General features: G+C 35.8%; 1 protein-coding gene across 1 annotated transcript in view; it reads right to left on the minus strand.

Moving 5' to 3' along the window:
- Positions 1-16,090, minus strand: part of FAF1 (Fas associated factor 1) — a 486,072-nt gene that overhangs the window by 93,976 nt on the left and 376,006 nt on the right. Inside the window, exons 14-15 of the mRNA XM_082614051.1 lie at positions 5,855-5,991; positions 1,248-1,336 (exon numbers count right to left, since the gene is read on the minus strand). Of these exons, the coding sequence (XP_082470177.1) occupies positions 1,248-1,336; positions 5,855-5,991 (226 nt within the window). The remainder of the gene's footprint in view (positions 1-1,247; positions 1,337-5,854; positions 5,992-16,090) is intronic.

The raw sequence follows: 16,090 nt of genomic DNA on the forward strand, positions 1-16,090 counted from the left end.
ACAAATGATAAGATCTGTTTCATATTTTATCTTGAGACTGTTTTCCAAATCCAGAAATTTCTTGACTAATAAAGCACTAATAATACTTGAGATTATTATAGATCCTACTAGCTGTGTGACCCTTGGGTAAATTAACTTAAACTTTTTGACCCTCAGTTTTCTCATCTGAAAAGTAGAGATGACAATACCAATCTGTGTTGGATTATATTCCATTTGCCCCTCAGTATCCATGCTCTACCTAGCTTTTTGCCCAGGGAGGTTCACTTGCCTTTCAGTTTCTAGTTGGGTTAGGTCAATAGGAGGTACTAGCAGGAGATCAGAGTGTAAAAGGAAAGGGAAGCTATTCCTTAGTTTCCTCCTTACCAGGTCACCAAGGGTTGGCTATATCTCTCTAAAAGAAGCAATCCTCTTCATATACCACCCTCTCCTAGGCCTTTAGGCCTAAGGGTAGTAATGGCTTCCTTTAACCCTAGAGTGTACTATCCATTGTTGACTCCCATAAACTCTGCCCATATCTTTATAAATAGTTCCCTTATTAAACTCTTCTCAAATAACCCAGTTTGAAAGTGTCATCTGTTTCCAGCCAGAACTCTGACTCACATGCAGCCTCAAGGGATTGTTTTGAGGATCACATGAGATGATAAATGTAAAGTACTTTGCATAGTGCCTAGTACATTACAGATATTCAGTAAGTGTTGACTACTATTGTCATTATGAATATTGCTGTTATTATTATTCTATTTGAGGTTCCATGCTCATCTCATCTATACCATCTAAATATGTTCGGGAGACTGCTAAATTCAGAATTCTGGTGATCTTTTTACTAATTCTCACAGTGCTTCAAAAATATGTTCAAGTGTAAAATGTGTTTATTGCTAAACAATCTCAATACTTAAAAAAGAGTAAGAGGACCTTAAAAGTGAGTGAAAAACCCATATAATAGATAGGATTTCCTGAACTGTAGTTTCTTCTGTAAACATGCTTCAAAATTCGTTTCCTGTAAATTGACCTCCTGCCATCAAATCTAGCAAAGTATAAATGTCCATAAAGTTAAACAAATTGTTGGGTCTTGGGTCATGAAAAGAATGGACTGAAAGGTAAATTCAGTGGCATAAAAACCCTTCGTTCATGTGGAAACACATCTTCATCAATGCCTTATTTATCCATCATGACATAGGCAAGCATCACCATTTGACAAATTATCTCAACAAAATCCTATTAAAGGTCTACTTAACCTTTCACCTTACCTCATCCTTTATATCTTCCTGTTGTTGGGCCGTGAAGATCTCCATTGCAGCCATGAGTCTCATCATTAATTCATCCACTGTTGTGTTACCTAGCAACACACGGAGATAGCCAAATTTAACATTAAGATCATTATAAAATGGAAAGTCATTCTAGAATTAATCCGTAAGGAATAACTACAGTCTAAAAAAATTACAGACTGGCATGCTAATAAAAACTTTCATGTTTTCACTGAAAAGTTTCATATTTTCAGAAAGAAAACAAAGCAGTATACTGGCAATTGAAATTTCAGAATACTTAGATTTGAGGGAACAGTCTCTTACTTAATAAGAAGGACTTTCAGCACTACAAGAAGAATATCCAAGTCATGAGGATCAAAGTATCTTTCAAGTTAGGAAAACATATCTACTTAATAATGCTAGCAACAACTACCATTTGTTTATATGCCAAACAAATTACATTAAGTGATTAGGTTTATAGATATAAAATCTCATTTAATCTGTACAACAATTCTATGAAGGTGTTATTATGATTTTGACTGTAAAGAGAAGGAAAATGAGGCTTAGAGAGCTCAAGTAACCTGACTAACCAACGTCAAATTGGTTAAGTTATAGGGCCAGGATTTGAAACCATATGAGTCTGACTCAGAAGCCTGTCTCCTTTGCCATCTTAGTATACTGTTTACTTAGAATTATCTCCTATCACTAAAAATTCTTTGGTGAAACAAGCAGTAATTCAATTTCTGAAAAAAAAAAATTTTTTTCCCAATTGATATTTTTCTCTTTCAGCTGCTTTCAAATGACTATGCTATAATCTTTATGGAGAAGGTATTGTAATGTTTGATTTTCTTGAATGCTATTTTATTCCCTGTCCAAGTTTGTAACAAACATATAGCACATATATGCCATTTCTTGCATGCATTAAGTTCTGTTATTTGCTTTGGATGCATCTACAAGAGAGAAGGAAACTCATGAAGATACATAAAGATATAGCAATTTTTCTCTTCTTTCAAACCTACAGGCAAAAGAGCCAGTCTTCTCCAGGGCCTGAGAAGGTGTCTTCTTGTCCCGTTAATGGAATGGCCACCAACGAGACAACAAATAGTAAGCATCCTTGCTTGTATTCTTCCAGAGTAGGGTTTGACTAACATAATCTTTCAATGGTCCTTTCCCAGTTTCCCTTATGACCCCTGGCAACATGCGGTTAGGGAGCAGCTGTGGTCCTTAGCCAAAGAAATAATCTAATTTGGTCACATCAGCACTACTCTCTCAATAAATGAGCTAGAGAACAAGTATTATCTTGGTGTGATATCATGTTACCAAGAAAGCAGAACTGGTTTTGTAGTCAGAGTTCTAACCCTAGTTCTGCTACTTATAACTACATGATCTGGTACCTAGAAGTTGCCTAGCACATGACAAGGGCTTAATAAATATTCACTTAGTAAACAAATGAATAAGAGAAGAGGGAGTGACTTTAGCTCTCTAATGATCAATTTCCTTATCTGCAAAATGAAGATAACACTACCTCTGTAGGGTTCTTAGAAGGATCAGAGATAATGTAAAGTGCCTGGTACATAGCACACACACAATCACTGATAGTTATTATTAACAGATATAACAAATGGCAAAAAGTTTAATAAGAGAATCTTCAATGTAGATTTTGTTACCAGGAAAATCTTTGGGTTTCCATTTCTCTCTTTTTTTTTTTTTTTGGCGATACGCGGGCCTCTCACTGTTGTAGCCTCTCCCATTGCAGAGCACAGGCTCCGGACGTGCAGGCTCAGCGGCCATGGCCCACAGGCCCATGGGCCCAGCCGCTCCGCGGCATGTGGAATCTTCCCGGACCAGGGCACGAACCCTCATCCCCTGCATCGGCAGGCGGACTCTCAACCACGGCGCCACCAGGGAAGCCCCCATTTCTTATTTGTAAACTGTAGTGACTAACAACGAGTATGGGGCATGAATACTTTGTGGAGGGTACTAGAATCATCAATGGGGAAATACTATAATTTCACAGGTGACTACACACTGGTCATTAATTTTCAGGCTTAAAGCCACTGCTTATCAACTATGCTTCAGCCCTAACTATATGGGCTCATTGCCAAACTGTACTTGAAGGTATTTTATACCTAAGCCCTTAATGATCCAAGATGGAGAAAGGTTCCAGTTAATGCAGTTCAGGGAAAATTTATTTTTTATAGCTTATTGCAACAGAACCTCTTTATACTCTTAAAAACTATTGAGATCCCTGAAGAATTTTTATGTGGGTTATGGTTACCAACATTTACTGTGTTAGAAATTAAAACTGAAATTTCTAAAACATATTTAATAATTCATTTAAAAGTAACAAAAATAACCCACAATTTGTTAATATAAATATCACATTTATGAAAAACGACTATATGTTCCAAAAGAAAAAGTTCAGTGAGAAGAATGTAATTTTTAAAACATTTTTGCAAATTTCTTTAATGTCTGGTTTAATAGAATACAACTGGATTCTCATATCTGTATCTACATTAAACCAGCTATAATGTGTTGTCTTGGTTGAAATTTATGAAGCCATTATGGACTCACACAGATATATAGTTAGAAAAAGGAGGAGCATTTTAATAGATAATTGTAGATTATTTTTCTTTAATACACCCAAACTGACAAGTGGATTTTTTTTCAAGGTTAGGTATGTGAGGAATTTGAAACCGTTATCAATGAACTTATTGTACTTTGTTACATTAAAATCCACTGGTCTATTTTGCCCTTTGAATGGATCTTTTACTCATGCATGAGTTTATAACATTATGCATTGGTCATTTGGAAAATATTGGTTCACGGAGTCATGCATTTCTTCTGAATGTTGACACACCTAATTTTATGATATCAAAAAAATCACATTTATTGTCATCACCATTGACGTCACCAGAAAAGTATTTAAGCTGTCAATCTTAAATGGAGGATATAACTTTTTGCTTAAAAACTCAAATTTTATCATTGGCAACAAATGTTGTCAGTTCTTTTTCTTGAAGTAACAGACTCACTTTGTTCATCTTGGAGAAATATCTGCACATTGCATCATACAAACTATAAAGATGGTTAAAAATTAATAAAATAATAATTTTAAAAATGCACATACATGGAGGTGAAAAATATGACTACCAGTACAGTTCTGTGTCATGGCCTTGATTTGTGCTAAGATGCCAGCAGTTTTACACAGCACTGATTTTGTGCCACTTAGTACAAATGTCAACACAGTAAAAAAAAAAAAAAAGCAAAAAAAGAGTCTATCAAAAATAGACCTTGGGGCTTCCCTGGTGGCGCAGTGGTTGAGAGTCCGCCTGCCGATGCAGGGGACACGGGTTCGTGCCCCGGTCCGGGAAGATCCCACATGCCGCGGAGTGGCTGGGCCCGTGAGCCATGGCCGCTGAGCCTGCGCATCCGGAGCCTGTGCTCCGCAGCGGGAGAGGCCACAACAGTAAGAGACCCGCGTACCAAAAAAAAAAAAAAAAAAAAAATAGACCTTGTAGATTCCCTGAAAGGATCTAGGGGACCTCTAAGGTCCGTGGACCATGCTTTGAGAACCACTACTGACTGTAATATTGCTGGAAATATTACAGCAAACAGGAATGAAATATTATCTTAATTAATATGAAAACAGGAATGAGATATTATCTTCATTATCTATTTACTCTATGCATTTTGTTCCCGCAGTAGGTCTTCTTTAACATTGTTTGTGAAAGTGAATGCTCTAGCTATAGAGAAAAAATAAAATACCAGAGGTTTTGTTTTATTTGAGTTTTAAAGGCACTTGAATTTATACCCCTTCCTCCATTACATTATCTGCTATAGAACTTGTGACTTAAATAGGGGCAGAAATTAAGTATCTCAGACACAAGCTTTAGCTTGGAGCATTTGAAACATCCTTTTCCCTGTGGCATAGAAAAGATACTGTTTTCAATTTAAGCTTTGCCATGTATAAAGGAATTTTTTATACTGATCCTTAGGATACATTAGTAACATAAAAAATATCACTCATTATTTTGGTAAAGAATGTGTGCACTGTGATTAAATTGACAGGCATCCTATAGCTTCACACCTCAGGGTTGAAGCATTCTAGACATGGATTCACACAAATGAGGAGAAACGACTGCCACTGTGAACTATTCAATTCACAATATCCAGTCACTGGTTTTTCCAGATAACTAAATATAAGGATTTCCTTCAACCAATCGACATTACAGCAAGAAATATATATGTATATGTGTGTGTGTGTGTGTGTGTGTGTGTGTGTGTATGAATGAAATATCATATTTGATGACTGATTATGGCTTAATTTCTAGTTTAGAAAATTTAGCGATTCTGAATATTTAACATGATTATCCTATGTCCCAAGGGCTGTGCAGTTTTATTAAGATGTTTCTGTTGGATTTTCATGCAGCATATTTCATATTTCATAGCACCTATACTTTTTGAAGATATTCTTCTTCTGGGTGTTTTATATTTTAAAATGCAAAGATATTCACCAATCCAGAGAATTACTTTCAGCTTTGATGGTAAATATTATAAGGTTATCACATACATAAGGAGACACTCTACTCCCCTTGTGATATGTACTTTACCTTGTATCACATTTAACACTTCATTAGATGATCGCTTTCCCATAATAATCAGAAAAAGTGGAAACTGATCTGTTTTTTGAGTCCGAATGGTTTGTGCAACAACGCTGCCAAAGTGTCTATTGCACATTGTCAGAAATCTAAAATGAGACAAAATCCAAAGTTAGTTTCATTTCAGAGTTTAATAAATTTATCACTACGCTAAGAAAAAATTCATTAAGTGTTTTATTAGCTATATTAAAATTAGTCTGATATCAATATGTAAAATTATAATGTATTAAGTTTTCAACTACATCATAAATGCTATAGAAATGATTATCCTACAGAAAAGCAGGCCACACACCCTATATTACCCTAAACTATGAGAAAAACAAACAAAATGAATTTTAAGAGGAAAGAATTTCTTAAAGAGGACAAATACCGGGTGGTAAAAGTTAAATTAACCGGCATCAGGATCTAGTCTAAACAGGATCTAGCAACATTTTCACAAGTCCTTAGAATCAAGAATTGTACTTTAGAATTGTGTTTTCTCCAGTAGTAGGAGGTCTTCTAGTTTCATACTTGGTATGGGATAAAAATAATAATTCTAAGCTTTTGACCAAAAAAAGCTCAGAGATATTAGCATACTGAAGTCTAGCATTAGTATTCTTAACACGATCTGGAATAAATGAAAAAACTGATAAAGCTTTTCTCTTCTATTAGAGGACTGTTTGAAATTAGCATTTCTTTCAAGAGAAAAGGGTAGCTTATGATATGTTTTCAGATCTGATGGTAAAAAGTAAATGTCATAATAATAATGAATTATGAAAGACCAAATGCAAATATAGAATGCTTTAATAAGATCCAATTTAATAAAGTCTGTAAAAATAATGGACTTTTAATAACACAGGTCACAAAAGGCAAAACAGTGGAAATTCTGGGGACTAGCCACTGGTACTGGCTTATTAATTCTTAATTATGTTCATGAAAGGCAACTTAAATCGTGTATTTTCTTATGCCTTATGATAATATTTTAGGTAACAACTCCTCTGAAATGTATGTTCTAGCTGATAAGCAAAGTCTTGTCATCACATGCATTAGAAGGTAAATCTATTTGAAAAGACAAACGGCATTAAAATGTCATGTGCTCAGATTCATTTGATATCCATATTCAAAACAGAATCAAACCTCTTAATTTTTAAAGCCAGTATATTTCTTGTCCATAGAAATTCATCCCAGAAGTTTAGGCTGAATCCCCCACAAAACCTGTGCGGTGACTACACACAGGGCCACTAGAACTGTTGGCAAGAGTGTCAAGACAAGTTAGCACCACTGCAATAAGTTCACTGGGAGGCAGGTTCATATGCACATTTAGAGCAGCAATAACCGGACCCCATGGCAATCTGAAATGACAAGGCCTTTAAAAAACCAACTGTTGGCCATGAAATATCAGTGCCCCCATGAAAATTCAGATCTTCACATTCCACAACTATTATGGGATAAAAGGTGCTCAAGCAGCCTAAGTCTCCATACCAAATTTCACACCCATATAGCTTTAATTCATCAGTGGAGACGTGTAGATCAGGAGACTAGAAAGTTAGGATCTCATTTTTCTTTCTGCTTCTTACTAAAATATTTGAAGTCAATCTTGACGCTGATCTGATCATTGGCAACCTCTAAAATTAAAGATGTCAAAAAACAGTTGGAATACCATTTCCTACAAAAGGGAGAAAATAAGTCCTTGTTGCTTTCATATCAATGGATTAAGTGGATATCATACAGTAGATGGCCATCACAGCACTAGCCTCACAAGTGATATTAAGTACTAGCCAAACAGGAGACCCCCAAAAAAGGAAGGAAGGAAAGAAGTCAGGAAGGAAGGAAGAAAAGAAGGGAGGCAAGCAGGCAGGTTGGCTTAGTGGTTTTAAGAATTTGACTTCAAGACAATTCTGTCTGGCAACTGTGTACATCCCAAATCCTCTTTCTGTGAAAATGAGCTAGAAGAGAAAATAATTATGAAAATGTAGGTACCTTATTTGGTTTAAATTAATATATAACATAAATTTCAAAACTACACAAAACATATTCAAGGGAGGTACAGCTTTCAACATCACATTAACCATTAAGCCATTCAATTACTATAAAAAACACAGTGATCAGTTTTCTACCAGGTATTAGCAAATCATTCTAATATTTTAGAAGCAGTTGAGAAATATAAAGGGATCACACAGCCAGCTGATGTTTTCTAGTGGCCTTAACTAACAATCTGTTCTAATGAAGAGAGACTTTGTTAAAAGTTTAATTAATCTGATTAATATCCTATGATCATGTTTACTTTGAGATTTTCAAATTGCAATCATTGACATCCTGTAGGGCCAATGGACATCCCCAAATTAAAAAATTCCTACTTGTCAGTTCCTTCCATTATAATTTACAAGAACTTCACAACACAAATATCAAATCTTTCTCATGGCTGGGAGGTTCTGCTTCTTCCTCTCAAGATCATTCACAACACAAAGTTACCATTTGCAGCACACTACCAGCGGCAAAAATCCAGTTCAAAACATTAGAGCAATCAAACATGGGAAAAACAAGTTGTTTTAAGAGAACAAATGTGGTTCTTATATTTGTGGTATTTCTTCCTTTTGAAGATATAAAAGTGTGCCAGTGCATTTAGTGGCAACAACAAACTTGTCAATCTAACTGCATATGGTGTTCATCAGAGTCAGATGTCATGAAGGGAGAAATGATTTCTACAGCAATTGCATTCCTGCAACTCACTGGTCCCTGGAGGGGTGGGTGGGTAGGTCGTGGTGGAGGTGGTGGGGAGAGGGAGCGGGAAGCCTCACACTCTGGCCTCGGTAAAGAAACAAGATATAGGGAATTCCCTGGAGGTACAATGGTTAGGACGCTGTGTTGCCCCTGAAGGGGGTGTGGGTCCAATCCCTGGTAGGGGAACTAAGATTCTGCATGCCGTGCGGCGTGCCCAAAAGGAAAGAAAAGAAAAAACATAATTAGTAGCTTATATTCACCAATTCTTGCTATTAGAAGGCTAAAATTGGAAAGATAAGATAAAGTGGTTTTAATCTAAAGTTTGGGGAGAAAAATAAACAGAACATCTGATGGCTAGCGTATATTAATCATTAGTAAAATTTTCAGTCTCTGAAGCAGAGATCACTTCTATCTTGCTAATGGAAACCAGGATTACTAATAAATCAGATATACGAAAAAGTAATCTCATTTTACTAAACTGTACTTCAACATAAAATACATACTAAAAGAAACACAGCAATTTAGGGGGAGGGTGATGAAATTCCACAAACACTTACTGCCTACCTACTGTATACCAGGTAATGTAAAGAGGCACGTTTGATAAAGAATGGAGGCTACAAAACTGCTAAGCCTCTGTGTGAGGCTTCCTGATTATGCATTTCAATGTGACTTCCATAAGTTTAAAGGAGCCTCATATATAAACTGGAAATAGCACATCTTTAAAATACGTATATTCTTGTAAGTTACAGCAAGTACTCAGAATTGTGCTTAGAATATGGTAGGCCCTTAAAATTGGTAGCTATTTAATCATTATTAAATGCATAATGATATTTAACATTTTTTATCATAATTACTTTCAGGATTAAAATGGTAGCTTATACCTATGGGCCAACACTGAAAGATTTTTTTGCATAGTAAGACACAGCATGAAAGAACTGTTGACTACACAAATATAGTCATTGGTTTTATTTTCATTCAGAGAATGAAAGGGTAGGTGTTGATATTTGGGAAATAAATAAGTACAATTATAAATGCTGTAATTTATGTTTAGTAATGTTAACTAATTTAAAACCAAGAATCAGTATCACAATTCCTGGCTGCTTACCCTTGAATCATTAAACACATTAAATGTCTTTCTGATAATGTGTGAACCATTTCTCCAAAATGAAAGGTCATTGAGCAGAAGAAATTCACATTCAACAGTACTATAGGACTTTTTCAATATGGGTTGCCAAGTGTTTTTTGGTTGTTGTTGTTTGTTTTTTATACTACTTCTTTTGAAGTCACTTTGATTTAAGGAGGCTCTTCTCTTTAAAGCAAACCAAGCTTGCAGTTTTTGCTATAGTAATAAGCCTCATTATTTATACATATTCATTCATGTGTTCAGGGTTGGTTAAAGAACATTTATGTACAACAGTAGAATAACCAGAACACAAAATAGAGAAAGGACCTTAGAGATCACACCTATCTAGCCAACACACAATTCTCCTTTCTTCTTCTTTTCCTTTTAATAGGGAAGTTAAAGCCAAGGCCCTTTAACATGTGAAGTAAGTCTTATCAAGGTGCTAGCATTGTCAAGGATACCAAAACCAGCCAAAGACTTTTGTCTCCTTACACAACATCATTTCCACAAGTCTGCATGCCTATCCATTGTTCAGCTCATTCCCTGAGATGATCTTCAGCACCACTGGCATATGTGCCTTTGTCCTTTAAGGGTGGCTTTGATTTTTTGAAATAGTCCTAAGTCTTTGGTTCAAAATGAGTTAGGTAAACAAGCTGGAAGACACTGACTATAAAGGCAGTTATTTGCAAGCTTTCATGGCCTAGGAATCACCTATGAAGTTTATTCAAAAGGCAAGTTCCTCAGCCCCATCCCCCAGAGATTCTGATTCAACAGATGTGGGGTAAGGCCCAGGAAACTGCCTTTTTAATAAGCTCCCAACCCCATCCAAGGTGATTCTGATATAAGTGGTTAATGGAACACACTTTGAGAAATACTGCTTTTAGGACGCAGGACTGCTTTCCTTGAAAGGCTTTAAGCTCTCTCTGAAGGTAGCTTTTAAAGAAGTTGTCCCCTAAATGTTTTGGGCAATGGCATATTCACTGGACCAAGTGTCTAGTCTCCTGAGGTGATGACCACATTGAAGATGATAATTCTCACTTGCTTCATTTGTATAGGTGAGCTGCAATTCGATGTGAGACAGAATTACAGTCTGTGAGCTCCAGGTGATGGAGGAAAAACAAGGCGGGGGGGGGCGGTTTGCAATATTAAATAGAGAAGTTAGGTCTCACTGAGAAGTTGATATTTGATCAAGGATTCAAAAGAGGTGAAGGAGGAAGTGGAAAACATATCTCTAGGAAGAGAATTCCAGGTAGAGAGAACAGCAAACACAAAGACCTTAAAGTTGGAGAGTATCTAGCATATTTGAAAGGTGACAAGAAGGTTAGTATAGCTGAAGCAGAGTAAAGCATAAAAGACAAAATTGATAATTTCGACTATTTTCACATGGTAACAAACACCATAACTAGGCCAAAAGATAAATGATGAACAGGGGAAAAAATTCTGAATTTCAAACCACAGAAAAAGGGCTAATTTCCTTAATATATAAAGAACTCTTAACAAACAATTAGGAAAAGATCCACAAATAATATATAAAGACAGCTTCAAGAAATGGAAACAGTAATGGCTCATAAACATGTGAAAAAATATTCAAAATAGCTCATAATGAGTAAGTCCTAATTAAAGGTACACTAAGAAACCATTTTTCATCTCTCAGATTAGTAAAGACAAAAAAATTTTGGTAACACCTTGCATTGGCAAGGTTACAGGGAAACAGGCACTACTGTACACTGTTAGTAGGAGTGAAATTGGTACCAACTCCTTTGTGGGCAATTTGCCAGTGTCTATTAAAATTAAATATGCACACACTCTTAATCTAGCACTCTTATAACTGGGAAATTAGTCTACAGATATATTTTCAGATGGAAACATATGTACATAGTTATTTACTGTAAGCTTGTAATAGCAGAATATTGGGCATAACCCAAATGTCAACCACTAGGATCTAGTTAAATAAATTATAGTACCTTATAGAATTCAAAGGAATATTATGTAGCCATAAAATAGAAAGGGTTCTTTATGAACTGATATGAACTATCTTTTAAGATATAATGTTAGTGGGAAAAGCAGGGTGTTAAATAGTGTTTACCATTTGTGTAAAACTGGGGAAAAATAATTATGTATTTGTTTGCTTACATATAAAATAATCTCTGGATGGACAAATAAGAAACTTAAAACATTACCTCTAGAAAAGGTAACTTAGAAACAAGGATAAGTAGGAGACTTTTCATTACATACCTTTCTACAACTTTTGAGTTTTGATTAAAGTGAATGTATTGCCCAATCAATAAATAATTTGAAAGTAAGTAACTTATAAAAATAAAGAAAAATTGCATGCAATTCCAAACTTTTAACACAATGTTATTCACATTTGTCTATTTCTTATCAGTCTTTTGCTCAAATATATCTTTTCCTTTTTGTGGTAATCAGTGTTTGGTTGGATACAGTTTTTTAGCCTTCTATACCATAGTAATGAACCAGCATGTTAAACGGTTGAATAATATTCCATTGTGTAGATGTATACGCTGTTATATTCTTACCTATTCACCTACAGCTAGATTTTTCTTTCTAGTTTTTTTTTTATCATTATAAATAATACTTAGATAAATTCTTAAAGTATTTCCTTAGGGAAAAAAGCCTGTCTGTGAAGTGGAATTATAGGGTAAAAAGGTATAGAATCATTTAATGATTAGTGGTTCATATTGCCAAATTGTTTTCTAAAAGGATAGTATAATGCCTCTCCGTGCAAATGCAAATACTGTATCCATGTAAAGGCAAATTTAAGAAAACACAGGATGAGACTTTGGGAAGATTTAATCTGAAAAGCATCTCTCACCTGTCTGTGATTTAAGACTACCCAGTAACAGTAAACTGCTAAATTGTCTTAATAGACTAGTAGTCAGAGTTAAAAAGAAAACACAAATATCTCCTTGTTGTCATCTATAAATCACTCAAGTGGAAAGGCTCTGAGGCACTGACAGTTTAATGACAGGGCTGTAACTAATCTATAGGGACTGATTTATACTAATTTTTTTGGAGGGACAATAATCATAAATAAATAGATAATTGGCTGCCTTCTCACCAAGAGTAAGAACATAAACTTATGGAAGTACCCCATTTTATTTTAAGTTGGGAGAGATACAGAGAACATTGAACCCAATGTCTTATCAAATGCAGAAATTCCTTCTCTAGCAATGTAAAGAGAAGATTCATTTTCCAGGGGCTATACAAGAGAGCAAATTTATGTTAAATGCCAGATAATATTTCTTCTGTGTTCTGCCTTTTACCAATTGATCGGTATTTATGAGGGCCTATGAAATACACAACAAGGTAAGACATGGTTTGTGTCCTTAAGACACTAAGAATATTTAGGGTTATAGCCTCAAACAGGAAACACAGTCTGATATATAACTGGGGGCTAGATTTATTAGTTCAGATGAAGTGCTGGAAAAAATCAGAGAACGGAATGGGAGTTTAGAAATCAGGGAGAACTTTCTGTTCCAAGATAGTGCTCCTGGACTGCTGTTAGGAGAATTATCTCTTATTCACCTCTGCATTCCTAGCACCTACTGCCAAACAGTATGTATTTGTTACATGAATGGGCCAGTTCATGCTTTAGTAACCTTTATCTCCACCATGACAATGTTGACTATACAACCTTCCTTTTCCTCTTCCAACTACTTTGCTGAAATCAGTTTAACTTGGACAGTTGGTGTGAATTATCATGGTCTCCCAGGCCTCTTTCACTATGCTTCTACCTTGATAGGTCACTTGGTCCCATTTCAAAATAGCAGGTATTGTCCACAAGTTCATACTCTAAGCTTCCCTCATGACTTTTAGCATACTGCAGTTTTTACATAATTTCATCTTGCCACCACTCACTGAAAATGTGACTTAGAAGAGGTGTAAAGTTTCCAAATATTAACATAATAGAGAAAGTAGGAATTACTGCAAGCAGCATAATATTATGGGAAGAACAAAGACTTTGGAGTCAAATAAACCTGATTTTGTCACTTACTAGTTGTTTCTTTTTTTTTTTTTTCTTTTTTTTTTTTGTGGTACGTGGGCCTCTCACTGTTGTGGCCTCTCCCGTTGCGGAGCACAGGCTCCGGACGCGCAGGCTCAGCGGCTATGGCTCACGGGCCCAGCCGCTCCGCGGCATGTGGGATCTTCTTGGACCGGGGCACGAACCCGTGTCCCCTGCATCGGCAGGCAGACTCTTAACCACTGCGCCACCAGGGAAGCCCACTAGCTGTTTCTTTGGATAACTTAATCTTTCTGAGCCTTAGTTTTCTCACATATAAAGTGAAGGTAATGATACCTACTTTTGGAATTGGTCTGTGGGTTAATCAATACCTCTTCTTCCTTCCTTTTATATGCTTCAAAGTCAAAATTGGCTTTTCCTTTCTCTCCCCTTCCCCCCAAATTATGGATATGGCAAAATGTTTCCTAAAATAAGTGTTAACAGCAAATCTCAGACTCTTATCACTGAACAAATATATTATATTGCTGTAAAACTTCTACAGAATCATCATAAGATTATTCCCTACTCTAAGGTAGAGACTGAAGATACATACGTGTATTTTCATGCTATGTTCTCTGATTGTTTTCCTCCTGCAAAATTTGGAGACTTTGTGATTTTACTATTATATACAAATTGTTCAGCATTATTACACAAAAATTTTTCAGAGTTGGTTGGTTTCTCTTGAAACCCTGACATTTATACACAATTTCCTTATGTATTTGAAAAGAACTATTATTCTAATGGATAAAAAAATGTGGGAGAGCATTAGTAGAAATCTTATACATAGGAGAAGTCTTTAAAACATAAATGACCAACAGCACAGAGTATTAGCACTTCAGTCACTCATCAAAGCTTTCAAGCAAGAATCGATTACAACCCAGCTCTTGAGAAAGGCCATTTGAGACAGCTGATGTCTGACAGAAAGAGCTGAATGAACAAGTTTACTATGTAGGCTTTTTCTCTAAGCTCTATACCTGTTATGAGTTAGATCATGAAAAAAAGGAATATCTAAGGGCCATATCACCTAAAGAACTACCTTTACTGAAAAACGAGTTAACACGGAGCTCTCTGTTTTTACAGGGGAGTGACATAAGAAATGTCTACTTAAAGTGATCTATTTTACACAAAACAACAGTAGAAAAATAACTGTTTATTATATTTCCTAATGATTGTCAAATAAAAAATCATGCAATAAAATTCTTCCTTGAATTCAGTGCCAGGAAATTTTGAGATAAACTATTAGGCTTCCTTTTATCAGACAATGAGAATTTTAAATGGTAATCTGTAAACTCTAAGGCATAGCACCTGGTGCATAATAGAAACTCAATAAATAAACATTGTATTGATAGATGAATGAATGAGGATATGCCTATCACATTTCCTTTTTCTCCTTTAGCTGCCAGAATTAGAGTTGAATTCAGTGTTTATATACAAAACTTAGCTTCTGTTTATTTTTCTTAAAAATCAGGTGGAGTGATCATCTCCAGCAATGTTCAACTGCCAGGCACAGGCATAAGGAAGGTGAATAGTTGGGTTTAACAAATTGAGTGCAGTGGAGGAGGACAGAGATGAGGGAGTTTAAAGTATTACAAGGAAGTGATAATGATGGAACTTGAAATTTAATTAGGACAAGGAAGGAAATGAAGATTGGACACAGGAAAGGGTGGATGGAGTGAAGTGGTAGGGGTCAATAGACTGAAGGGCATGATAAGACAAAAAAATTTTTAGCACTGGTGACCCTTGAGCAAGTGAGTGGAAAAGGAAGTGCTGGTCAGAGCCAGATGTTTGAAATCCAAATATATAAGGTGATACAGTTTCTATTTATGACCACATCTAAGTGTGGTGAATAAAGAGAAGAAAAAAGTTTCTCTGGAGTTGGACAGGTCTGGGAACTGAGAGAAGTATCAAGAATGATAACAGGAGTAGAGATGATAAGAAGTTCAGTTATTGTTTATGAGTGATAAAATTTGGGAGAGTTAATAGAGAGAGTCCAAACTTCAAAAAATCTTGTCAATCAACTGCATTAGTAGAGAATGGCAGAGATCTGGTTTAATAACAACTCAGACCCAGCCCATTCTGGACCACCCCATACCTGAAATACTGCTAGGGGATTTTAGTTGACTCCTTCAGTTCAATAGGAGCCAATAATAAAATTACAGACTAGAATTGAGCATAGCGTCAGACAAATTTCCTCTGAAGCATTATGCTCGATTCTGGGCCCCTTTAGAATGGACTAGGTCTAGACACCCTATCACACGAGGAACAATGGAAGAAATAAATATATCTTGGTTGGAAAGGCAAGAAAATTAAGGCAGACAAGATAGCTGTGGTTAAACTGATAAAG

This window comes from Mesoplodon mirus, assembly GCF_964341445.2.
Source record: "Mesoplodon mirus genome assembly, chromosome: 3".
In the NCBI taxonomy this organism is placed as follows: Eukaryota; Metazoa; Chordata; class Mammalia; order Artiodactyla; family Ziphiidae; genus Mesoplodon; species Mesoplodon mirus.